General features: G+C 42.6%; 1 protein-coding gene across 2 annotated transcripts in view; it reads right to left on the bottom strand.

Moving 5' to 3' along the window:
• thsd7ba (thrombospondin, type I, domain containing 7Ba) overlaps positions 1 to 27,477 on the bottom strand; it is a 169,378-nt gene that overhangs the window by 85,904 nt on the left and 55,997 nt on the right. For both annotated transcript variants that reach the window (XM_030429404.1, XM_030429405.1), the window contains exons 3-7: positions 26,262 to 27,108; positions 21,535 to 21,783; positions 19,759 to 19,928; positions 14,425 to 14,583; positions 1,613 to 1,813 (exon numbers count right to left, since the gene is read on the bottom strand). In XM_030429404.1, the coding sequence (XP_030285264.1) occupies positions 1,613 to 1,813; positions 14,425 to 14,583; positions 19,759 to 19,928; positions 21,535 to 21,783; positions 26,262 to 27,108 (1,626 nt within the window). The remainder of the gene's footprint in view (positions 1 to 1,612; positions 1,814 to 14,424; positions 14,584 to 19,758; positions 19,929 to 21,534; positions 21,784 to 26,261; positions 27,109 to 27,477) is intronic.

The following is a 27,477-nucleotide window of genomic DNA, read 5'->3' as shown; positions in this document are numbered from 1 at the left end:
TCCACACAAACGGTATCATTCATGAAACTGTGACTCATATTGTCATGCTCAGTGATTCTTTCAGTCCTTACCTATAACACTGCTCTGTCAGCCTGCGGTGTCTTTTCGTGATAAACAGAGCCCTTTACGGGATTTTTGCATCACTTAACAACTTGGCCGTGACACTGTTGTGACTGTGCGAGGAAATAACACGCTTAAATGGAAAGTTCGATAAGCCAATTAAGGAAGGGAACAGTGAACAACTTGTCAACATTCACGAACAATAAATCCGCAGCAGATAATTTCATAAGCCCCTTTTTCTTCAAACCCCGCCAAAGCTTGTGTTCTTAGCCGTCCTGTCAAAACTCATTACACTCTCTCGCCGGCTAATAAATCTGGACCCTCCGCTGCCTTCTTGACAAACATACACATGATCCGTTGTGACAGAATAATAAAACACAGGCGAAAAAAAGGGGCGCAATTAGGTTTATAATCTATGGAGATGAGCAATTAATGCTTAGCAGGAAGCTGCAATTCTGATTTTTTAATCAGGCCAATGTTTTCTGTGCCTATAAACTCAGTGATGGACCCTCATGAATAATTCATGCTTCATTAACACGGATGTTCCTATCACCCAATGTGATGATACGACTGAGCACAATGGATCACATTATACCTGATAGTTCATGCGTCTCAATGCTGCTGATAACATTAAGTGTCTGGACCGCTGACGGCTCTACTGTGGCACCTTTTTAAACTTACTGAGCTATCTTTTTTTCCTATAGTATAATAATTTCATCATTGAACACATGGATGATGGCTGAGAGAGAAAATCCAATAGTCATTTCACAATATTCATTAATTGGTAAAAGGGTAGTTGGACTTTTTGGGGGAGATTAAACCTTGTTGGTTTTCTTGCGAGGAGCTTGGTGAGGAAATTGATCCCACAAATATGATGCTACAGCCGGAAGTTAGCTTAGCATAGCCCAACCTAAGTGTTGGAAACAGAGCAAAAGTGCTGACTCTGTCCACAACCCGGTCAACTGAATAAATGTTGGCAATGCATGTTTCCTCTTGATCATGAAAATGTTCAAACTTTTACACTTCTTGAGGTTCAATTTTCCTACGTGAAGCAACGCTCTGCTAAAGTCAGGTTTAGGCACAAAACAACTTGGTTAGCACGAGGAAAAGATTTTGCTTTGGCTTAAAATGCCTATTTTCTATGGACACAAACACGGCTGAAGACGTCCCGACTTCCCCTCAAAAATATCTAGTGGTTTCACGCTTACACATGCTGAAAAACCATCTCAAACTTGGCAGCCGACTCGCCCAGCTATCACACCACCACCACCATCAGCAGAAACATACTGTGACAACATTTTATTCCGCCGACTGGGCTGCTGTCCAAAAGTAACAAAAAAGACGGCTTCTCATCGTGGTCTTGGCAAGGAAGCGACTAAGCATTTTTACCAAAATGTCCTTTAAGTGTGCTTTAATAACAGGAGGAAGGTGACATCGACCTGGAACAAAAAAATCACCTCGCATTTATTACCTGGACAAATCTCCGTGGTGTGACTGAGGATTTAAATATTTACGTGAACTGCTTCCTTATGATGCAAATGGAGGACATTACCTTCAGCGCTGACACAGGTCACGCTCTGGACCGCCGTTCCAGGACCACAGGGGCTTTTAGCGGGTACGCATCTTCCTTCTTGTTGGACCTGCCACAGGTAGCAGACGGGATCCTCACAGGGGACGGACTCTACCAGATGGGGGCAGGTCTCCAGAGGACTGCTGGACTCCCACAACACCTCTCGCCTCCTCTGTCTGAAACCTGACAGAGAAGAGGAAGGTTAGGGAGGGAACAGGGATGGGTTGTCAGCGAAGCTGTTGCTATTCTGGTACAAAAAAAAAATAATGCAACAGTAAGCATGTTGTCTCAAGTAAAAAGTCTCGAGAACCCGTCTCAGCCAATTAATAAAAAACGGTATTAAGATGTAGTCTTCACTGGGCATCGTCTCTGTGATGAATTATTTAGGTCTTTTATCAACTCTGCTCTTGTCAGCAGCAGCAGCAGCAGCAGCAGCAGCAGCAGCAGCAGCTCCCAACAAGAGCAGCAATGTCTCATTGATAACATTAAAGCTGAATCATGAAAACAGGAGTTAAAAAGAAGAAAGGTTTGTTCTTTCCACAGCTTCTTCATAACAACATTGTTGTTGATGGAAAATAAATAACTTTGGAATGGTAATACTTTTTGGGAAATGAAAGTGTGCCTGATAGCGGCGAGCTCTAGGCTGAAACAAGTGGTTTTTACTCATCCGTTAAGTTATTCACCTTTTGTAGCGCTGAAGGAGATATCTCATAATGAAGGCACAAGTGGTAGATGAATTTATTAGATTCAATTTCAGTGGCAGGAGCTGTCCGCAGGATGATCTATTAAGTGGCTCGGTGCTGAGTGAGACATAGAATCCATTTCCACTCACTCCACATGGAAAGTGTTAGGTATGAGGTTGTAAATCAAAGTAGGGCCTTTCTCAAACCAACCCTACACCCTCTCCACCCTATCCACTTCCACCCCATTTGCACGTCCACATGGAGGGTTCGCCACATTAGGTGCAATCCCATAATAATAAGAGCCAAATTTGGTTATAACCCTCTCATAGTTAGTCTGGAACAATGCCGACTTACCGACCACGTGCAACGTACAAATGTAAGTTCTGTGCAACTACCGGAACAAATTACAATGCTGAACTAAGATAGACATTTTTTGTAAAGTGTTGGATATTTGCAAGGGTTATTTCAAAATCCAAGCATGCTCAAGACAACAACAAGACAAGACAAAATTAATGAATGCAGCTTCTGAAAGACGCTGATAGATGCCCGCCAAGAGGGAGGTCCCCCCAAAGCTTTCCGCTTCCCTACACCTTAATGAAGGCTGCTTCATTCAGCTGTGACTGTGACTATACAACCTGCTGCACGAAGGCACCAAGACTTGGCTTGGTTCAGGTATAGATCGTGGTTTGGCTCCCCACCCCAGAAAATGTTAGACTCCCCAAGTACCACCATCATGACTGACCTTTAGTCATATCTCCTTAATGTTTTGCGCTGTTTGCTTCAAACATTAGTTGGAATGCTTCAGAATTTTAGTTTATTTTAAAACCTTCAAAAAAAATGAAGCAACATGCCAAACTCACACAAAACTCAGAACTTTTCCCAGTTCATGTTGTGGACTTTCTCGAAAAAAAACTCTGAACCTCACCAATCCGTTATTTTTCACCGGATTTGGTTGAAATTTGTCCTGAAAATCCAAGACACCCTCACAAAACTTGGCAATATATATTCACTGAAGTAGTTGAGTTGAGAAATGGTTACAGTAATCAAATTTCACTCGTTTTTCACTTTCTTGCGACCAAATGTTCTGTATTAATGTAGTTCTGTCACATCTAGAAACGTATTTGGTCCTGCTTAAAGAAATCGAGTGCCACAGATGTGTTGAAACATAACTTCAGAGCCCCATGTCCTGTGAATATAATAGAAGTTTCACATGATTTTTTTCAAGAACATCCATGACATGAACTGTGACGCCCTAGGTGAGTTGGCATGGGAGGATCCATTCTAAAAATTGTGTGAAGCAACCACAGTGTCGAGGTTGTGTCTGTGTTGCCCAGATTTAAGGAAGATAGCATGATAACCAGCTAGCCTGGCCCTGTCTGACATACCACTTTGCACCTAGGTGGTTTCAGCTGGCAGATGTAACGTCAGGCCTTCTAGCGACTAAGTGCAATACACAGACGAAAGAAATTCACAAAATGTGATATACAAAAAGACAAGATTTTGGAATCCATTTTCACTGCAAACAGCCAGATTTCACACAAGCTGGGAGTCGTCGGCCCTTCTTGTTCCGACCCTTTTACCCGAGTCTACCGGGGGATTCTGGCTAATGACCATCACCTGGTTCCTTATCAGCCAGGCTCCTGCCAGCTCCGTATTCCCTGCAAACTCGATTAATCTTGTCAGTGGTACGTTCTGTGCAAAATATCGAGCGTATAACACATCTAAACATGCTCACACAAAAGTCACACTCCTCCTCATTTAATTTTTGTTTATCCAAAAAAAATACTCCCTATTTGATATTCCAAAACAGACACATAGAATATATCTAATTGATAAACTGGTAGAAAGAGAGATAAGAGGAGCTCATAAATCTCCGCTTGTATTCAATTTCCCTGGTGAGAAAAGAAACAGGGGAAGGTGAGCAACATAATGAGCAATGTGACACGGTGAAGGAGAAGGTGTTTAAAGAAGTGAGTAAGTCTGAGTGAATGGGGTCAAGATACAGTAGGAAAACTTTCGCGATGACACCTGTCTCTCCAATTACTGAGTCTCACTGTCCTGACGCTGCTGCTGCTGCTGCTGCTGCTGTTACTAAATTGGAGGCTACCGGCTGAGGTGTGCTGGCTCCATGCTGGCACCTACAGTACTCAACATCACTGCAGTGGCAGAAATGTGATGTCGCTCCAAACAGCTCATCAATGCTCAGCTCAATTTCTGTTTACAGCCATTAGCCCCGAGAGGTTAACAGCAGTGTGTAGCAATAGTCTAAATAAAGACCAACAGCGTGAGTTAAATCACACAGCTATGTCCTTATGTGCTGTATAATTGTGGGCATGTGAAAGAAAATCATGAATAATTTTGTGTGGCAATCCCTCTGAAATCTATTCATTTATTGTCTTTAAAACAGATAACAAATATGCATATTTATTTTTAGTTAAGCATTGCGATACCCATTAACACCTTGTGTAGTTGTTAGGATCATAGCTTTGCTCTGATTTTATTATCATTGTTCATTTTTCATCATCCTTGTTATGACCCTGGGTCATATTTGCTGCTGCTCTGTCCCTCCTCCTCCAAGTGTGTGAGTGAATGATTGGACCGTTCATTGGTTTGAGCAGACTGATTGCTGCCCCAGGATTGGTCAGAGTGAAGAGAGGAGCCTTTTTGAAGCACCGGCTGACTGCAGTCTCCCACTCCACCAATTCACCCACATCCAACTCGGGCTAGTGTCTAGCTTGCCTGGTTTTTTGTCTTTGTGTAATCCAGTGAAATCTACCATCTGAGCATTTTGTACATTTCTGAACAAGTAAACTGTTTAGTAGCCCATTCGGAGGGAGAAGCCTTTTTCTTGAACCCTTTTTCTCCTGTTTTTCCTTATTTAGGAGTCAGGTAAGATTTTGTCTTTTTGTTAACATTTTTGATTTGCATAAGGAAGGTAGGGAGATAGATTCTTTTGTTTGTTGTTTTGGCTTTCTCGCCCTCTAAAGCAAAATAAAAATGCTACCTTAAATATAAGTTCCTGTGACACTGGCCTTCTTGGCAGTGGGAAGAATGGGGAGAAGCACATCATGTTATGACTCTGATTCCCCTAGATCAGGGGCGTAACATCCTCACGTAAAAAATTCACAATCGTATAATCTTCTCTAGGTCAAGCAGGGCAGAAAAAGGCACACGGAGCAACACATATGAACCCTCGATATGTTTTCAACTCCAGTGTAAATGTGAGATACATGTAGAGTAGCCCAAGAGAGCAGCACACATCTGACTTCTGCTGTGATGCAATTTAGATATAATATGATTCAAATGAAGACCCAAGGCTGTGCGGTTAATGTTATCTGATGCAAGCCAAAACATTCCTCTGCTCGGCAGTTGAGTAAAAGAAAATAATGATTTAATAGTGGTGCGCAAAGATCCAAGTCAGTGGAATACGTTTGGAATAATGCAACATGAAATCTGGTCTCTCGTGTGACAGAGTAGCTTCTTCCCTCAGACTACTGTAATCATATTTTCAAGGAGGTTTTGTAATACGTTTAAAAGATCTCCGACAAGGCTAAAACCGAGATCATCACAGTTACATGGTCTCCTGCGTCACATAAGAGGAAACAGTATTTTCGGGGCTCCAGGGTGCAACTCTTTTGGTTTGCAAATGTGCCCCAAAACCTGTCAAGTGTGACTCGCACTTTTCACTGATCGCACCAGAGTGCCTGAAATTAAGAAGTTTATTTTTTCAACAGTTCTGATTAGCTCAGTTTCTTGTTGCGTGATATTTAAGTGAGTGAAAACATGTATTTGCACCTTTACTCCAGTTTACAGTCATTTGCGTGATGTGTAATGGAATTAAAATGTATATTGCGTGATCATTAAATATGTGCTGGTTCCAGTGTTGGGAGGAACGGTGTTTAAGTATAACGGCGTTACTAACGGCGTTATTTTTTCAGTAACGGAGTAATCTAATGAATTACTTACTTATAAAATGTGGCGCGTTACAAATTGAAGTTTCTCATTGAAGCTGTTGTCATCAGACTCGGCTCTCAGCCACTGGAGCAGCAGGGCTGCTTTATTTTTCTCCGGTGAGGCAGGAGGGAGGGGCGGGACAACCGCAGAGGTGATGATTGGCTCTCTAAGGTAGAGTGAGAGTTTGTAAGCCAATCAGAGGCTGTGTTCGGTTTACACACAAACCACACAGCCTCACACACACAAACTAGCAGAGGTGAGCTGCAGAAATGGCAAGTCCAGAGGGAAAGTTTACGTTTTCAAAGTGGAAGTACAGACACTACTTTAACCTCCTTTGTCCACCTCCGTTTTAAGCAACTCTAATCTAATGAAGCATCTCTCAACTGCACGCACTTCTACAACACTAGTGGCCAAAAACTCCGTTGTTGACACTGTTGACGATGACAGCAGGTGTGGCATGAGGGTGATGCAGTATTTGGCAGTGTTTATTCATATGAACATGGACTCCATATATGTAGCAGTGTATCTGTCTTAAACAGCCAGGGATGCATATCTTGGCAAGTTCAAAACCAGCTCTGCCGAATACTGCATCCCCCTCATGCCGTGAGCGGCATGCAGATCCCGGTATGCAGGCACTTCTCGGCATAACACCGGTCCGCCATGCAGAAAGACATTTTCTAAATACATAGATGCAGAGTACATTAAAATCAATGCCGAGCTCAAAAGGGGAAGAAAAGAAAGTAACGCAAGAGTTACTTTTCCAGGTAACTAATTACTTTTATATTGGAGTAATTCCGTTACTAACTCAGTTACTTTTTGGGAGAAGTAACTAGTAACTATAACTAATTACTATTTAAAAGTAACGTGACCAACACTGGCTGGTTCACCTAAATGAAAAAGTTAGCCTCACCAGTGCAGCCAGGGTGCGAAATGAGTCTGGAACACCTGATATGTTCAAAAGTCAGCGGGCAGCCTGAACTATCATCAAGTGTTTCAGCTCACAGCGGAAGCTAAAGCTACAGGTGCACACATGCCAGCACATAACCACGAAATCCATGACAACAAACATAGCATTCAGAATGAGCAGTAAAGACCTTAGTGACTGTAAAATTAGCACTGTCACCCTCGCAGCAAGTCAGTTCATGAAATTACCGCCCTAGTCAATTGGCCCTGGCCAACTGTAAGTGCTGTTATTGTGAAGGAATAGCACTTAGGAGTAACAATAGCTCAGCCACAAAGTGTAGACCGCATGTGGAGCATGAAAAATTGTCTATCTTCTCTTGCATCACTCACTCCAGAGTTTTCAACTACCTATGGAAGCACACAAACTGTGCGTCTGGCACTACACATGATGGATTTTCATGGCCCAGGCAGCAGCACGCAATGCCAAGCATCAGCTGGAGTCCATGGCACAGCACAACTGGACTCCAGTCCAGCGAGAAAAATGTGTTGTTTGGAGAGAAAAGTCATGCTCCACAACTCTGGCAATCGATGGATGGATGAATCAGAAACGCTACCACCTGGAATGCTTGGTGCCAACTGTAAAGTTTGGTGGAGGAGGGACATTTGTGAGGGGTTTGCGGAAGGCCCCTTAGTTCAAGTGAAAGGACTTCTTACTGCTGCAGGATGCAAAGATGTTGCAACGTTATGGTATCAGCTTTTCTGTTCCATTATAACTTGTCCACAAAGTGAGGTCTGTGAATGGTTAAACAATTATGGTTTGGAGTAGTACATCATTTCAGTATCAACATTGCGACCTGCGCATGCACAACAGTCACAATCGCAGCACGTGCAATGTCAAGAAAAAACAAATCCCTAAGCTTTTCACATTTTGCGTGTTTTGTTTTCTTCGCTGTATTCAATTCGAACGTAAACATCGCAGCACCTGATACCTATTAACAAAAAAAAAATAAGTTCTTTTTATATTGAAATATATATATTCCAGAAAATCAAATATTGCAATGTCAGTTTTTTTCCCAACATTTTGCAGCTCTAGTTTGGTAGAACTCGACTGGATTGCTATGACCTTAATCAATGTGTCACGTCGCCCAGCTAAGTGTTCCCCTTTTACTTTGTCAGTTTCTCTCCTGTGCTTCCTGTATTTTATTTTGGTTCTCACCGTGTTGTCTCTGTTCCAGGTCCTTCACCTCCCGACCTTGTGTCCTTCCCTCCTGTGTGATTACCTGCCCCGCCCTGATGTGCTTCACCTGTGTCTCTTTGTCTCACCTGTGTGCTTAAGTAGTCTGTCTCCCCCACCTCCTGTGCCAGTTCGTCTTAGTTTGTCTAGCGCTCCAGCCTTTTGTTCCCTGAGCTTCTAGTGTTTCTATCTTCCTGGTTTTTTGGACTTTAGCCTGGTTTCTCCGACTCTGCCTTTGCCTGACCCTCTTGGAAATTGTTTGCCTGTCTGGACTGATCACCCGTGTACCAAACTCCTTTGATTAAAGAAACCTTCTCTGAGCTCTGCGTCCTGCGTTTTGGGTCCTGTCTCTGTGCACCCGTTACACAATGTGTGTCAGGCCTTGACCTCAAACATCCTCCTTTGACTGCATGGGAACAAATTGGCTTTTTGAATGTTCTGTCCAACAAGCTCATACAGGTTGTTTTGGAAATAAGTTTATATGCTGAGCCTGCCAGATATTATTGTCAAAATCTTACTTCATTTTGCAGGAAAGGATTAGAGATGTAAATGAGCCCGGCTGCAGTTCATCAGATTTGTACAGCTGATCTATGAAATCTAAAGCTGTGCTGTCTAAGTCACATTTCAATCATATCACACTACAGTGGAGCAGCTATGAGCCATTTAAAGTTAGGAGAAACTACATGTTTAAACCAACCGGCCAATCAGCAGAGTAAATCTGAGCTACTGTAAGTATGCTTCTGCTGCTTATCTGAAGATAAGTTAAACCTTTATGTTTCTTAACTTCTTAACTCCTTAACAACTCTATGTTTCTTTGGGTTCAGTTTTCGATGTGCTTATGCCGTGGTTAGGTTTAGGCAAAAAAACACAACAACAAACGAAACACTTGGTTAGGGTGAGTAAAAGATCATTGTTTGGCTTAAAATACTTGTTATGGTCACCGCAAATCCTGCTGGAAGTGTCCACGGGTCTCCTTATAAAAACACATGGTTCTGTCTGCACAAACGTGGCCCGGTTTTGGTGGCCACAAACTGGGCTGGGAATTGCCATGAGCTCACCTTTAATATATAAAGTGTTTCCGCGCTTGCAAATGTTGAAACAAGGTGGTTGGCCCTTGTCAAAAACATCCAGCTGTTTCACACTTGGTGACCTGAAACTCCACCACCCACTGCTCCACCTCCTTACAACCCACTTGAGATAATAACCATGTAAATATAATGACGTGCTGTTTTGTACAAATGCAGATATGGTACATAGCCTGACCATGACACATACACACTTGTCTGTATTGCAGAAACATTCACTGCTGACACTAGTGACTGGGCTGTTCAAACAGGAGGCGTGAAAAAGAACATGGTGTTGCATCGCTGGATTTGTGTTGTCACCCTGAACATCCCACATTTTGTGTCAAAAACACTCTTGCATACTTATCGTATTTCAATCTATGTCAATTGTCTTCATTTCATCTGCGCAAAAACTCAGTGTGAGGAAATTTTGAGGAAGAGAAATCGCCTGTTCCCTTGGAGTGGCATCATAGACCACCTGGGTATTTCCACTTTACCCTGTTTTCCAGCCATTAACAATGTCTTTTCTGCTGGTTTGTGTTAGTAATAAATCAGACATACTGATGACTGACACGCTCTGTTTTAAACGACATTGATGACAATGCCAGTGAGATCTGAAAGGGGTTATGACAGGGTGTTTGACAACAAATGGCTCTGAATACAATTTAAATATGTTATTGGCAAATTGTCCAATAACAGGATCAACATTCTGACACAATCATTATCATTAAGTCAATCACCTAATCAGTTTGGATTCATATCGTGCTCTCTTCAACATTGATCTTTCTCAGAGCTGGACTTTTCATATAATATTCATTTCTTTATGAAAAGGTTTCCCACTGAGAAGACACCTCATCTTCTAATCTCCAGTCTCTATCGACTACTGAGCTCTTCCAATTCCCAGATGACACAGAAAAATGTTCTTGGAGATGAAAAACAGTGGGATCAAAAAGCTATTTCTAGGCTTCGGCACCTCCTCAGATAAATGTCCACGACACTTGAGCAGCAGCTTTTCTTGGGGAGCCACACTCATTTCACCGCAGCTCTGACACTTGGCAGAAAGGTTCCACATTCTTTCCCTCCGCAGGAAGACCTGTCTAACCCCAGGATACCCACTCTCCAAATTACATCCCCCGACCATCTACTGGTGCCAGGCACCAGTTCAGGAGTCTGATCCGCAGTGCTGCCCGAGTGTGCTCTCCAAGAGAAAAGAGACTATGGATCGATTGCAGTATTGCCCAGAGCACTTACTGCTACTCACATCCAAACCACAAAAAACTATTTGGTGTGGGCAAGCCCCCATGGATATTAATAATTGAAAGGTTTCTTGGTCATACCAGGTTTATTTCAGGGAAACAAGGGCCAACCAGTGATTTTCAGCACCCTGTTACTCAAAAATACACCTTCCTTCGACTCTGTGATGTCTACTAAAGGCATTACTGAAATTCTATCAAGTAACCTTCCATGACCAATTCATTTCCCCCCATAGCTGCAAAATGTGATAGGCCAAGATAACAGGAAAAAAAAGAAGCAAAAAAGTGAAAAGCACATAAAGCTTCTGCGAGGCAATTTGAATTTGTAATTTTCCAGAGAGCAAAGCCGGGGCAGCAGAAGCATCTTGGCTGGCTGGCTGGTCTACCTGAACGCAAGCCTTTTTCGGAAAGGGAACGGATCACAGTTTATTCTGATGTTTTGAAACATAAAGGCTAAGTGCACATTCAATAGGAGAGATTCTGTGCAGCTCAAGGACCATGGGCGAACGACTTGGATCATAACAATGCCTACCACTCAATAACTGTTCATTGCTCTGCCGGCAACAAAGCTCACTGCGAGTGATTTTCTGTTGGTTTCAGACTCTCATATCTGCTGCGGGCTGTGGATCTTTATGAATGCCATCAAAAGACAGAATGCCACAAGAGAGCCTGGTGCAAAACAGCGTGTGCTGTTTTTTTTTTTTTTTTTTTTTCATCCCTTGAAATATATTAATGACACTGTCTGAGAGAGGAGCCGGCTCATCCCATAGAGATCCAGCGTTGAAGAGTGTGGGCACTGACCTGAACAATTCCACACTTCACTTGCTCCCCGGGGGGCTTTCATGCACATTTACTAACGGCAGGGGCGAGGTCACGCTGCCCTTTTAGCGCCGCACCGACACACCAGCGGCTCGGCACTACGAAATACACACTCACACACACTGCACTGCACCGCACACACAATGCCGAGCCTCCGCGAAGCACTGAGATATGACACAGGTTCACCAGCGAAAAGAGACAAGTACATTCAGACAGCACGAGCTCGCTGAATACTTGAGCACACCTACCGACACACACACAAAGACGCCACGCAGAAGCACACACACACACACACACACACACAGGAAGCATCTTGTCTGTTGATGCTCCTTTCTACCCTCCCGGGGACTGAGAGCTGAACTACAGGTGTGCTCTCTTTCTGAATTTTTCGTCTGCTGCGGTTTATACATGTTACCACCTTCCTCCGGAGCACGCTTCCTCTCATCAACAAACAATTTAGGATTCAAACACACACCGCCTCTTTCTCTCTCTCTCTCTCTCTCCTGCTGTGACAACATCGCTCCCTTGCACCGTCGCTCTCCCTCTTTACCTCCGTCTGCCTCGATCGCTCCATCTCTCCTTTGGTTTTCAGCGTTGCCAAAAGCATGACACAGTCTATTGTTTAGACATTCAAAACATGGCGCCATGCTAAATTGAAAACATACAGTGTACAAACCAGGTTAATATAAAGCCCCCTTGCTGACCATATTGATGGCACTCAGCTCTTGAGCAACAATAGGCGCGAACACATGATTGTAAATGTGGCTATCTGCAATAAAACTCAACAGTTAATTGCTTTTGACCGAGTGCTTCTGATTTCACCACTGGCCCATCTGTCCAATTATCAATTTCAATTTTAAATCATATCAGCTTGTTAGATAGCTATCTGTAAAAATCTTTTTGGGATGATTGGTTCAGATGTGTTCATCCCTCTCTCCGTCCATCTGTCAGACATGATTATGAGAGAACAGTTTTCCGCTTTTCAAGAATGTTGGAAGGATGATATGACTTGGGAATTTTTTTTTTTGGCATTTTAAAGAATACCCTGGACTACTTTAGGGAGGATTGTTACAATTTTCTCAAAGCTACTGTTGTTGTCCAATCTGAAGATGAACCAGCTGGTGATTACTAGTGCAGTGGTCGGTTGTTGCGTCTTTACATTAACATCAGTTGTTTTGCTAGTGTCAGCCATCTGGATCGTGTTTTAGTAAGAATATTAGTCTTTGGTTGCACATGTAGGACCAACAAAAAGCCACCTTTACTCATTTCATATACTAAAATGTAAACTCTGGACCAGTGGCGAGTCTATGGTCTGACCCAAAAACCAGAACATTTAAACCCTAATTGAATAAATAAACAACTTAATTGTCAGTAACCGGCATTATAAGGCCATCAACCCATCAAGTATTGATTTTGAGGCTGCAGCAGTGCACAGTATGGTGCTTGTATGGGAGGTTTAACAGGGTTTATAGTTGTCATTGCATGATGTGCCAATATGAGTGACCATTGGGCACCTCTTCTACCAAATTTCTTTGGGGATCCCCAAACTTGTGCCGTGTTTGCCTCTTCTGGTGTTGCGCCTGTGCTCTGGACATCGATGTTCTTCCACAAAAGACTGGATTAAGTGACAACTCAAGATTATCAGCTTTCCAATACCTTCCTTTACATCAATCTCAAATATTTTCACACCCAATTCTATAAAATACAATGTCTTAACAGAGCATAGTTTTGGATGTATAGTTAGCTCAGAGGGTAGAGCAGGTCGGCTAGTGATCGGAAGGTCGCCGGTTCAAATCCCAGCTCCGGGCTGAGCTGCATGTCGAAGTGTCCTTGAGCAAGATACTGAACCCCAAATTGCTCCTGATGTGCGGTTGGCACCTTGCATGGCAGCCTCTGCTATCAGAGGGCCCTGCGATGAGCTGGCGACTTGTCCAGGGAGTACCCTGCCCTCGCCCAGAGACAGCTGGGATTGGCTCAAGCAAAAACCCCCATGACCCCATAAAAGAGATAAAGTGGCTACAGACAATGGATGGTTATAGCACTGACAATTTCTATGAATGAGACCAATCAGGCTTCACAGAAGCTCACAGACTGCAATTTTAAAAGAAATATAACAAAAAAGTTTTCCTTGCGCAAAATCTATAAATTCCATCACTTTCATCGATTTATGTATATTATGTCTCTTTCCAAAATATCAATCTTTCAAGGATTTCAAGTACCTGCTTGAACCGTGGATTGCACACATCTTTATTCAGCTCTTGGATGGTGGATGGAAAGATGAAAATTTAGGCCAATACGATGTAATGTAATGTCAGTCACTATAAACCAGGGCTGCCCAAAGGGTGGCCCACCATAAGGTTACACTAAGAAAATAAAATAATGTCTATGGTGTTGGATTTTCTTGTGAGGTAAAAATGCTCTGTAAATGTGTAGGATCTCCAGTTATTATTTTTCATAATCTGAGCATGGCAGGCTGTGCAAGGAATTAGTCAGTAAAGGTGATTTGGGATCAAGGTATCATTTTGCATCTTAACAATACAATACGATACAATAGGGAACTGTTTAGTTTTTTTGCCCGTGGCCCACTGTTAGATTGCAGTTTTGGCCCTCCACCTGAAAATGATTGGGCACCCCGGCTATAAATTATATAAATGAACACAAACACACTCCAGTCTTTGGAACTGAACATGGGCGTTTGAGGTAAATCTAAGCACACAACAAAACCTCTTTCAACAAGCTACAGCTGTTTTCTTTCCCTTTAACGAACCATGAATGATGGGGAAGTGTTTGAACATGTATTTTAAGAACCTGAGCTCTTTTGATTACATTTTGGGAAACCAGGCAAAGCTTGTTTCTGCCTCATATCCAATTTACTCCATCGTACCTTTCTTTCCCTGTGGTTCCTTGCAGTTATCGTGTAGGCAGGCACCCCAGGGCGACCACTGGGAGAGCAGGCAGGAGTGCTGGCAAGGGATGGAGCAGCGCTGGACGGCTGAGGGGGGCTCTTCACCGGCGCACAGCCTGGCATTCACAGGCCTGGACACTGAACAAAGACAAGGAACACAGGCAGGGAAATACTTGGTTTAAATCAGTAAACGGGCAGTGGTGGAGTGTATTTCTGTGTGTGTGTGTGTAAAAAAGTATGTTCGAAACAGGAACGCAAGCAAAAATAATTGCATGATGTTGTGAAAGAGAGCGAAGACGATAAATAAGCATCACAAGAAGCGTCATTCGATGAAAAGTACAGAAGTAATTTCCCTCTGATTGGGAAGAGAGTGGGTTATACTGTATATTAGTAAAGTCTTAGCTTCAAATGTTGAACAATATGGTGAGAGGCGGGTTAGATTTAGTGGAGCTTATTGTGGAAAAAATAAAGGAGGAAATAGAAAGAAGTGAAATAAAATTGCTCATCGTATCTCAAACCCGGCTCAGGAGAATATTAAATAGAGGGCAGCGGCCGGCTGAGGGAGTAAACAGCCGCTGAATAGGGAGATATCAAGGGAAGACACGGTATAACCAATTCGCCATTAAGCATGGCTGGTATCATTTGTAGATCACAGAGAGCTCAGCCACCTGTAATGGGCTTTGACATTAGTCTCTCAAACAGAACGACTGGGTTTTTTTTTTTTTTTTTTCTTACCCGTCCACAACACAGGGACTTATTCAATCTAATATTCCATTTTGATGCAGCTCTGCACACCATTGAGTGGCAAATTTCCATTTAAATGAGAGCCCGAAGAGGAATCTACTTAATGTCCATTGTGCATTTTGTCTTCGCCACCAAAAGTAATTTACACGGTGTTTGATTCCCCTTTGTAAAAAAAAAAAAATGAGATGCTTGCTTAAACGCGTTCGCAAAGTGCGTTTTGCAGATCTGTCCGCTTTGTTCGTGTTTGTCAGTTGCGTCACGAGACATCTAGCAAACAAACGGTCGGAGCAAACATGACCGAACCCAAGTAGATCTCCACATTGCATATCTGTTTGAATTAGCTCAAACTCCGCGGGTCGCGTCAAGGTAAACATCACAGTTGATGTATAGATTTCCGCCCGCCTCACATCTCTTGGTTGAAAGAGCTGCCCCCCTCATTGATATGCCACATTCAGCTCGTTGTCCAAACACATCTCCGGGGAGAAGTAAAGCCACCCGGGACTCATCAAGTCGGCAATATAGGAAAGCACGGATGAGGCGAAATTAATATCTAGGAAGGAGTGCGATTTTGCGAAATAGGACCTTATATTTGAACGCCATTACAAACTACCCACTGTGCTTAATTAAAAAGATGAATGAAGCACTTGGTATGCATTCGCTCCTGTTATTTTCTCGCAGTGATTGATTTTAAATAAGCTTTAAACTTTCAATTTGTTTCATTTACTTTTTTTTTGTGAGAAGAGTATCACTTTCTTTTTGCCACAGTTCACAAACACTGGTTGCCTTGGTGATTCTGGCACACACCGAACTCAGCACGCTTCCTCATCTCCGTTCACACCAATGTATCTCCCGAAAAGTAATTAACTTTAGCTATCACATTCAACCTGGAGAACTTAGTGTAGTGCTCCTGGGTTGTTTACACAGATAATCACACTAAATCTTTTTTACATTTTGAGTACAAATATATCTAAGCTGTTGCTTTTCATCTCTGAGCGATACCTACCAACTGTGAATAGAGGATTGTGTCCGCCTCCAGGTTTTTCTCTCTTTTATTCCAAAGCTTAAATGTTTCTTTCCAACAAAACTCCCACGAAAAAGGAAGTGATGAGTTTTGTGATTCTGGCTGCGGAAAGAGGACTTTGTTTGGAATAAAGAAGAAGGGGAAGAGACAGAGTAGCATGCGGAATGAGGTGCTGCTAAACAACGGGGAAACTTTGAAAACACAATCTTGAAACTTTCGCGGGGCAAGGCAGATGTGAAGAGGGTTAGGTCAGAGGTCTACACTGTGAAATATTTATCAGGTGTATATTCTTTGCATCGAGTCAAAAATGGGCAAGTGCAGGAAAAAAAAAAAAAAGGCAAATGCTTTCCTGAACGCATAGTTGGGAGCTGGAAACAGACACAGTGAAGGCACAGAGGAGGCCGCGGGGACGTTACTATAGATACAAAATGTTAATCAATTCAATAATAACCATCATTTCATTATTTTGCATCCAAAGACAGATATGCTCTAAATGAGGTCTACATTATTATTATTTTTTTTTTTTATGCATTGACGTGCATAATGTTATGCTTCTGCTTCTGGCAGCGTTGACGTTGTAATCTTGTGCTCTCATGGAAACAACTTGCGGACAGGCTTTAATTCCTGCAATTAGGGCTGTAAGTACATACGCTGAAACAGCGAGAACGAGACAGGCTGCAATTCACTGTGTATATTTTCAGCATGGCACGTACATGGAATATGTATATGCACCATAAGCCACCATTTTCTTAAACCAGTGACAATACCGAACAATGTCAGTGCTTTGATTGGGTTATCTGTGTTCAAGTGTTCATTTGTTAATAATTGTGGATTTCATTAGTTAATTGATGCAGTAAAAAGGAGGTCAAATGTCATGACTGACAGCTGAGCCCTGCCGGCAGTTGAGTTGGACAGTAAACTGGATGCTGTGGCTCGATTCTTGATCAGAACCCAAGGAACTTGAAAAAGAATGAAGGGTCATTACGTCACCCAGTCTTCCTGTGGTGCCAGCTGTATTGTAATCGTATGGCTTCCGATGAAGAAATGCCTCCAATAGTTGAAAGACAGCACTTCAGAGAGGAGGTTAACCACAGATTTCTCTAACATGTTGTTCGTCCCCGATTTTGTAGTGTAAAAGTAATGTATGTATAAGTAATGTATATTAACTACAGTGAGAGTTTCCACGGCTCAGGAAAAGATTAAAGTCTGATTTTGTTTTGGCTCTCTCCCCTTTTAGGCAACTTTCTTCTTTTCTAACTTTTATTCTCTATACGAACTGACTCCCCTTATCTGAAGCCACCTGTTTACACCTCACTACAGGCTGTTATATCTGCATGATACCAACATAATGCATAATAAAATGAGCATAAGTCACAGTGGGAAGGATGAGCCGGTCGTGCTCGGTGTTCAGAGTAAACAAATTCATCCCCCCTTTAATACTATACCTGTTTCGCCGCATTTGATTTGATGTGAACACGGGCTGCCCAGCGAGTCTGCAACAGTTTCTCCACCTCGTAAAACTGTTTTACTTGTTTTGTGAAAAAGCCCATTTTTCCCCTACAGTCCGGGCCAGCCACAATTACACAGATGCTTGTACGATATAATGCAATCCTAGGTGTTTGAGTTACTGTGTCCGCCCCCGCATTAAAGTGATTTAGTCGTTTAGGTTTCCCACACGAACACTAACTGCGGAGGGGAGGCGAGGCTGAAAAAAAAGAAAAAAACAGCTAAAGGAATTATACTTTTAAACTTAGTGGCTGTAACAATACCACTCTTTGTGTGCGTTGGATAATTCATGTGTGACTACAGCGGCAGAGATGTGCTAAGCTAGTTACGGTACCGGGCGATGAATGATCACTCGACAGGCAGCCACCTTTTCTCCTGACGTGCTCATCAACTGTCTGGACTTGGAGCGCATAAATAATAACAATAATAATAGCTTTTTTACTGTTTAACACATATCGTCTATAGTGCACTCCAACAGGGGTATTTCCATTAAGATGTTAGCGAGATTGGTTGTTATCTGAAAAGGAAATGAGAGTTCTGATATAACAAAAATAACTGTTATGTAAACTGTACAAATGTTTTTTTTTTCACTGCAATTTGTAATCATCCTTACACAACTTGCAAATGTTGGATTCATTTATTTCTAACAGTCTGAAGGGTCCGTCCATTTTTCGTTGCCAGTGACGCACTTCTCAACCTGCAGCAGAGTTCACAATAGCTCTTGATTACTTATGAAAGCTGGTTTGCTGTAACTTAGTCTTCGGGGTTATTCTGCTCGTAACACTACTTCATGTAGATTTTTTTCGGTGCAGCGCAGTCACCAAACCCGCCGCCCTTCTTGTTTCTGTCCCCCCTCGACTCCTCTCGGCGTGTCTAAGTCCGTCTGACGTGAGACGCGAGCGGAGGAGGCGAGCAAGAGACACGAGGAGAGAGGACAGGCATTTAACAGAATGAGACGTCACTGCCTCGGAGAAACAAATTCAACAAACATCAGCTAAGCGTGGCGTGTGGCGAAGCCGCATCACACGCCCGTTGTTTCGCTGTCGTCAGCTGTTGTGTTTTGTGATCGCTGTCTGATGAGCAAAACGGTGTTCATGACAACTTCTGTGCTGATTTTGATGCAACTTAAAATGTGGCATAAGGAGACATGAATCACATCAAGGTGAGATGTCATTAAGGACTGTGATCAGAACAGCACCCTAAGAGGGAAAGGAAAGCAACACATTTGAGTCCCGCCTTCACCATGGTTTTTTCATTTTCCGACTATATGTCACGCCTCCTTTGGAAAGAACAGGTTACATATTCTGTTTTTTGTATTTTTCCTTTTCCGTTCTCTCCTGCTGAGCAAAGCAAACCGGCTGCTGGTCTTATATAAACCACACAGACATGAGAGTGGTATCCATCTTTTCATCTAACTCCCTCGAGAGGAGGGAAAGTAAGAGTGTTTCCCCAAATGTCAAACATTGCCAAGAGGTGTGGCACACCTGCAAAATGAAACACATTCTAGGCAAACAGTTGTTTCGCTGTATGCCGTGAGTAAGGGTATTTCCATGTTCATACTGCCCTGTGAGGCTTCCAGCGCAAAAGAAGTAGAGACATTTTATATTAAACTGAGGTAAAATATATACTGATGCCACACCAAAGCGCCAGTTGTTTGAAACAAACAAACGAACAAAAAGCAATAAAACCTTTCAAGGTAAAAATGAGCTTTTTCACATGCAGAGTGGTGGATCCCTGCTGTTCAAAGCCTCGGCCGCAGTATATTGTAGCGCAGGAAAGCACAGTCCCAATAAAATGATAATCCTCATTGACTGCTTGCACTTTGAACATGCTTCAGCTGCAGCAGCACAGCGTGCTCATGATTGTTTTCCTGGTGCAACATAATGCTCCGCTGCTAACCTTAACTTTAATAATGCATGCTCACAGCTTATATGAAAACACACCGCTGAGCTTACTCTGAATTTATCTCTGGTGTATCTATCGAGTCGCCGCGTGCTTCCAGCGGGCCTTGGGTCAACGGCGATGAATGCAGATTTCCTTACCCTCTTTCCTGTGATGTGGTGCTGAGTCATCAGGGACTTGAACGCAGTAGGTCTTCCTGGTCTGGATCCCGCCGCCACACAGAATACTGATGTTAGCCTGCCGCCGATCCTGCTGGCTCAGTAAAGGGAGGATGCGACATTCTCCCCAGTCAGTGGCCCTCCACACATACCTGACGGAGAGCAGACCAGCACGTAAAGACATTTGCAATGCACACAAGGAATTGGCAATCAAATTGTGTCACGATTGAAGACACTGTTTGTTTCAGGAAGTCAACCCAGTATACATGCTGGCTATGTAGGTTTCTGCAAACCAACGATAGATTGTAACTCTACGTTTCTTTAGAGCCAATTTTCTATTTAATGCTGTGATGCTGGTTGGGTTAAGACACACAGACCACTTGGTTAGAGTTAGGAAAATACCATGTATTGGCTTGAAATACCTGCTTTGGGTATCAGAAACAGATCTGGAAATGTCCTCATTTCAAGTCAAAGAATAGATGTTTATTTTTTAACTTTACATTTCTCTATGTTGCATCTTTAAATTTCTTTAGGTTTATTTTCTATTTTATGTTGTGACATCACTGTGCTTTGATTAAGGCACACAAACTACTTGGTTAAGGCTGGGAAAAGATCATGTTTTGGTTTAAAATACCGCTACAAACACAAATAAAAATGTTCTCGAGGTCTGCTTAAAACTGTCCAGTGGTGTCATAACAAATGTTAAAATGCAGTCTCAAACTGCAGTCACTTTGGCAACCTTCTCGCCTGTAAATCCACCACTATCCCCTCGTCCGCAACCGTGTAACGCGAACGCGACGTGACTCATTTTTGTAGAAATGTCAATATGACATACAAATGTGAACATATCAGTGGGTTTGTAGAAACATTAACTGCCGGTACTTTATCCTGACGACTAAGAGTGTCACGCTGATGCATTTTCAGGAGCTGCAATCCATTCAGAAAACAACTGATGAATGAGCTTATTGAAAAAGGATAAAGTATCAGTATACACAGCGGTGTTGTTTCAGGAGAGCAGCACAAAGCAAGAGACAAATTAATGGGAGCAGTCTCTGGTAAAAGCCTCTCTCACAGTATGACAGGAGGAGGGAGGCGAGATTGTTTTGATTTGGAAACTTCTAAACAAATGTTTAGTTTCAACTATGAAAAATGCAGTGGTGCATAAAGCAATATTATTGGAAGGGTTTTACCAGAACAACAGCCTGTAGTAATCTATCAAATGCTTAATTTCCGTAATGAGTTTTCCCTAATCATGTAAATCCTCTGCTCTCAGGCACTCCGTGTAGATTTAGCAAATAAAAAAAAATCTACCAACAGGGAAAATAATTCTCTATTGATTACTTTGTTTACTGCGTGTGATATTAGGCAAAAGCCTTTTATCTTAACCCAAACACTCCTGAAACAATGAGGCTCTGTCAAACACTGCTTGTCATCCATGTCATGTCCGTTGAGTGAAAAGCTCCCGACAGTACAGAAGGTTATTGGAGGTGTCGCAAGATAATTGAGGGAATGCCGAAAAATATGCACAGAGTAATTCAATGGTGAAATCATGAATATTTGCAGCCTCTAGGCTGTTCTCACATAATTGTTCAGGTGAAAAAGCTCAGAGAGGCAAAATTAAAAATCATTATTTGGTTTCAGACTTTGACATTTGGTGCATAAACATCTGCATCGGGAGATCACACACAAACAAAGCTTTTTGTTTCCGAGGATTGTGAGCTCAGAGAGAGATGATAGCCGTCACTGCTGAGAAACTACCTGGGGCAGATTGGAAGTAAATCTCCCATGATGTTGCAAGCTTCTTTTTCCTCAAGGGCAGGACACCGTTTGCCCCCTGCAACTGGAATCTGAGTCATGATCCGTGACCGGAGGCGGTAACCAGGAGACAGGTCGCTGGAACGGCAGGTCTTGGAGCAGGGACTCCACGATGACCAATCAGACGTCTGACAGTCTTTGGGCATCGCACACGCCTGGAACGTGAGGGGGGAGTTGTCCTTGGTACAGAGACTGCAGATTGAGAAGAAAAACAACGTTGAACTGTGACACAGCAAAGACACAAAATTTAATTACACCAAATCTTTGTAACCCCACCAGAGATCGACAACAAAGTTGCTGCAAGAAAGTTAGAGAGCACGAAACAGAGGAGTGACAGATGTTAGGTGTGGTCGAGATTTAATCAGATTGGTACAGAGATTTTATTTTATTAAGTCAGAATCACATCAATTGCAAGAAATACCATCTGCTACAGTAGGATAGTGATTCCCAACCAGGGGGACTTGCACCCCTGATGGTACTTCTACTCTGTCTGTACATAGAGAGTACGTACAGTAGCTCATTTTAAAACATTCATTTAATTATACATCCACATGTGTGTAATTGCAATTAAGAGTGCATATAAACTAGTTACTGTAGCAAGCGAGCAGAGATGAAGTTAGCTCAAAGTAATGGAAAAATGTTGACCTTTGCAACTCTATGTTGGAGTAAAAAAAACAACAACACTGAGAGTTCATTTGTCTATGAATATGTATTACATGAAAATTGACATGATTCATAGTTACAAAAAAAACCCCATCCAATTTTAAATGAACTTTGGATTGACAGATGGATTTAGTGGCAGAAATACAATATCATATTTAGAATTATGATTTCATTGGTGTATAATCAATTGAAACCAAGAATCAACGTGTTTACATTTCCTTTGAATGAACCTGTTATATCTGCAGAGGGGGTGGATCCTCATCCAACAGAGCTTGCCATGTTGCACTGACAAGTTTCTTCAGTAGCCAAGAACAAACAAACTTGGCGCTGACCCCAGAGAGGTCCTTTTCTCTCTTTTGCTCTCTTTCCCAACACATCAAATACAGCAGCCTGGCCAGTGGCCCTACGCTTCAAAGTCTGATGCCGTAGGTTCCCCTCAAGTGTCTCTCCTTGAAGAAGCAGTAGTATAAAGAGTCAGATGAGCCCTTGAGTCCTTGGGTCACTCTCTGGATTTTCCCTCGGGTGACAGAGATTTGCGTCCTGTTTGTGACCAAGAATCAAGAGTGACTTTTTTTCATGTATGTAACAAAGGTGAGTTATCCTACGTATATAATGTGACGTCACGTAAGGTCAATGACACGAGTGACATTTGATGACTGAATGTTGATGTTTTGCTAAACTTAACCAAGCTGTTTTGTTGCTTCAGTCCAAAAATCATCATATATGAACTGTTGCAATCAAATTGTCAAATCATTCAAAAATCATTTGCAATGATGTCGTGATCCACAAAAATACACAGTGTTGAAATATTTCAGAAGAACAAAAGTCAGTGAAAAGTGTTTTGAGCTAATTGTCTTCAATTGTTAAGTTGCAATAAGAGAATGTCAATCTTGACAATGTTTTGCAAATCTAAAGGCAGAGTTTCTAAGTTCAGAAAAGACCGGTTTGTCAGCATGCTTTATTTTTAAAAGTCTAACTGGATGTAGGTAGAGCATCGTAGTTTAAGGCTTAGGGCACTGACCAAGCTGCCGAATTTGACGAGTTGGGACTGAGAACAAGTTGACCTTTCACAGTTTTTGAGTTTCTTGCATTTTGCGGTTTAAGCGGCCATCGTAGGCGAGGGTTAGACAAGGGTGTTCTGTTGGTTGCACCTCTGAATGCAACTGAATCCTACACACAGGACTTCTAAATGAACTCATTTGGAACATAAATGGTTGCAACGATGAAGGGGTCACTTGATTTAATCGAACATGGCTGTGGGGGTGCATCGTACATAAAAAGGTTGGCAACCACTGTGCCAGGAGAACTAACTCAAAGATATCATGATTTTCTGATGAAGAAATGACCTTGGCAGCTTCCACTCCATCATGACAACTTTCAAAGCTATTACACATCATCATAAAACAGGTCTCAGTTCAGTTTCAGCCTTTACAGAAATGGTACAAAGAGCTGATATGCTCATTGAAATACGAAACAAGTGCATTAGTCATGTAATTATAGCTCCCATTCTTTAATTTGGACAATTTAATTAGTTAGGTTATTAAGATGTGAGTACAATGCTCATTTTAGAATTTTACTTTGTAATTAGGGTGTAATTAGAAAAGCAGAATGAGGCAGAACTCAGGTGGGAAATCCATATTCAAAAGCTCCTTGGTAAATACCATGTTAATCAAGCAGCGTACAGTAAATGGTCTCTTCACACTAAAGCCATAAAGCCAATGAACCTTGTGCGCCCCGTCAGGGATAATGGTGTGCGAGCATCAAACACACAAGACAAATTTAAGCCCCTTCATCCAAACGGCATGGGATGAAGGAAACACATCACATCAAAACTGTATGAAACTTAATGCGGTATTGTACATGTGAGGGTTTCAACCCTAAAGCGGCCACCGCTTAGCTGTTATTTAGCTGTGTGCTATTGCAGTGCACTGCTTCTGACTTTTACTTTGGGTTGCTACTAGAACAGGTTGACAGGCTTACTTCCAAAATCATAAAAAAACACATCAGTTTTCTCAAACTGAAATCTGAAACGCTCTGTTTTAGCTCCTGTCTCTTTAAGACTTACCTAGTCTGCTCTGAACAGCATCGCTTACAACTACAGGAGAGCTGTGCAAAAGCAATTCTTACCACGTCAAACTAGCTGCTAGGCATAAATTGTGCAAATGTGTGGGATGGTGATGTATTGTGATGTCACCAAGTCGCAGAGTTTCAGAGTTTCAGGGGCAGATTATTTACCTTTGAACATCTTTTACATGCACAAGAGCCTATTAAACACTTAAAGAAAGCATAATAGGTCTCCTTAAGAAAGAAACATCTATGAACTACGAATGCATCATTCCGACACAATATTATTGATACATGGCTACTATATCTTCCACAGACGGCAGTCGGCATTTGATTAAAACAGTCAACTAATAGTGTCACTTTACAACAAGTAGAAGGTTTAGTGGCATTCAGTCAATTTAATATATACATGCAATGACTTCTCCTTGAAAAGAAAGCCCAAGATGGAGTGTTGATATTTCTGTACTCTATGTGTGGATATGGAGGTGTGTGTGTGTGCGTGTGTGGGGGTGTGTGTGTGTCTGTGTGTGTTTCTTCCTTCATTTATGTGCTAGCATGTGCAGAAAAATCCATTCTTATCAAATCCTGCACCGTGGCACAACTCAAACAGCAGGCGCAGGAGAGGAGCAGCACTTGACATTTACCACAATGGAGCCTCGCCACCATGCTAATACGCGTGAGAAACACCAGCTCCCACATAATCTAGTTATAATTGAATAAATAACCACCATCGATAAAACCCATTTTGTTTCAGTGAATACGCCTCCGCATGGAGCAAACGACCCACTGGTATCACGAGGGGGGGATGACCATTGATCACGTCCCTGTCGTGTTACAAAACAATACGAGTGTGGAGGATTCATAAAAACAATCAACTCCATGAGGGTTATTTCACCTGACACCCACGTTCAGCTACAGAGCAGTGTTTTTTTGTTTTTTTTTATAACTTTGTCATATGCTACACCAGTGGAAGAAGAGATTAATGTTTGACAAATCCAGTTATCTGTATCTTGTCCCTAGACAACTACAAACCAGCTCTTTTCACCAGCCACCTTGCTTTCATTATTACACTGAACTCATCTTGGACTTGAAATGAAATGCCATATTCTTTCATGTATTCATCTAAGGTTCACCCCTGTTCTATTCACACTGTATAAAAAGTCATGCTTCCACCCTGCAGTTCAGTTCAGATCAGTCCGTTCCACTCTAGAATGGTAAACCTCAATCTGTTTTGCATGTTCACCTCAGACAGGACTCTCATATGTAGACAGGGCTGTTACCTGGGCTTCAGTGCTAAGTCCCTTCACTTTTCTAGCTGCCGGGAAACAAACAAGACATTTTTGGGTCTTGAGATTCATTAACTGAAAAACTGTAACTCATACTGATGTACAACTTACTGGTAACCTTGTCTCTGCAACCACGCACATTTACCATCACTTTTCTGCCGTGCAAAATTTTAAAAGGATACAAACTATGTTTGAGGAAAGCTGAAGGCAGAAAGACAAAAGGCCACTAAAAAAAAGCAAGACGACTCTGGTTTCTCCATTTATCTCTGACCAACCAGCGGTCTGCGGTGTTTAAACACCACCTTTGAGTATAGACTCACTGCTAACCTGAAGTGTAGCAAAAAACAATGGTGGAATGGAGTGGTTTTATTGGTACAATCCACAACTTTTGTCTATGGAAAAAAAATAAATAAATAATTGAATTGAACTGGATTGAACTTAAAGCTCCTGCTGGTAAGATAGTTGATTTTTGAGTCTTATTCCCAACTCATCAATGGTGACGCTTTCAGATAGTAGCCGGTAAGACTTAAAATCCCAAAGTGTAAATAATTGACAAGTTGCGGAACTCAAAGCATCACTATTATCTTACCAACAAGAGTGTTAGCTAGTGGTGGAAATTGCAGCTAAAGGGGAGACAACTTGCAGCATTTGGCTTACCTCAGCATTGCATTCTTGCCGTCGCTCCGTGTGCAGCGGACTTGTCGCGTCTGGTATCCAACCTCCAGTTCCCATGACATGGGGTTCTTGTGCGCACGATGGTGGTGTCGGTGGGAGTGGTGGTGAGAGGCATGTGTGTGCAGTGTGACTGTATTGTTCTCACTGTGGCTGGTGGAAAAGTCCACTGTGGTCCTCCCACTTAACAGGGTGTCCTTGGGGTGGGGTAGTCGGCACTCGCTCCACGCCCCAACTTTAAGGCTGTACTGGTACTCGCCCTCCCCAGCAGGGCAGTCAACAGGGCTCGAACAAGTCCTGAGCTCTGTCAGGTTGGGACAGTTTGCACCTCCATACATTGGTGTGGCCAAGACATGTCGAGTCCGATGCTGCAGGCCAGCGCCACAGGTTTTGCTGCAAAGTGACCAGGAGTTGAAGTCTGAAACGACACAGTCTTGGGGGCAGGGGATGAGGCACGCCTGCTCGACAGCTGGCTTCTGGGAAAAGAACTCGCATATCCGTGAGGTGACTGTGGTACGGTTTGAAGTGCGCACACAGTGGACTTTGCGCCTCTGGATGCCATGTTGTGCTGTGATGCACTCAGCCGTCCTTGGCAGGAGCTCATTGGCAAAGAAAGGGACAAGAACACAGCCCCCCCAGTCTGACACGTCCCACTCAAACAGGTCCTGGTGCCAGTCGCAGACCTTAAAGCAGTGCCGCTGGCTTTCTGGCTTGTCCATGTGCTGGCAGTGGGTATGGTGTGTTGTCCAGCCCTCCCTGTGAACACACCATATTGTCCTCGTCTGAACCCCGCCGGAGCCACACTCCTCGCCCATACAGTGACCCCACTGACCTGCAACCGAGAGAAGACACACAGAGAGGGCATTTTCATTAAAACCTGAAATGATGATTTCAATTGCAGCAATCTGGCAGCTTGCAATCAAGCACAATTCAAGGCCATTCACTTAACCTGCGTGATTGCTTTATTCATGAACTGAAGAAGAAACGAAGAAAGGAACACAAACTAATCAAACCACTAGCAGACATCGATACAAAAAAAAAATAAGGTTAGTTTCTTGGTGTCAAGGGACGAGACTCATTAGGGTCCTTGATCCCAAATGGATCAATATCTCGGGCTAAGCAACGCAACCAGAGTTGCTGTTCACTCAGGAACTATTGTCAGATATGCTATCATTTTGATGAACTGCAACATTTTGTGAGC

Source organism: Sparus aurata, chromosome 9, assembly GCF_900880675.1.
Source record: "Sparus aurata chromosome 9, fSpaAur1.1, whole genome shotgun sequence".
NCBI lineage: Eukaryota > Metazoa > Chordata > Actinopteri > Spariformes > Sparidae > Sparus > Sparus aurata.
This window is presented reverse-complemented; position numbering and strand designations above follow the sequence as displayed.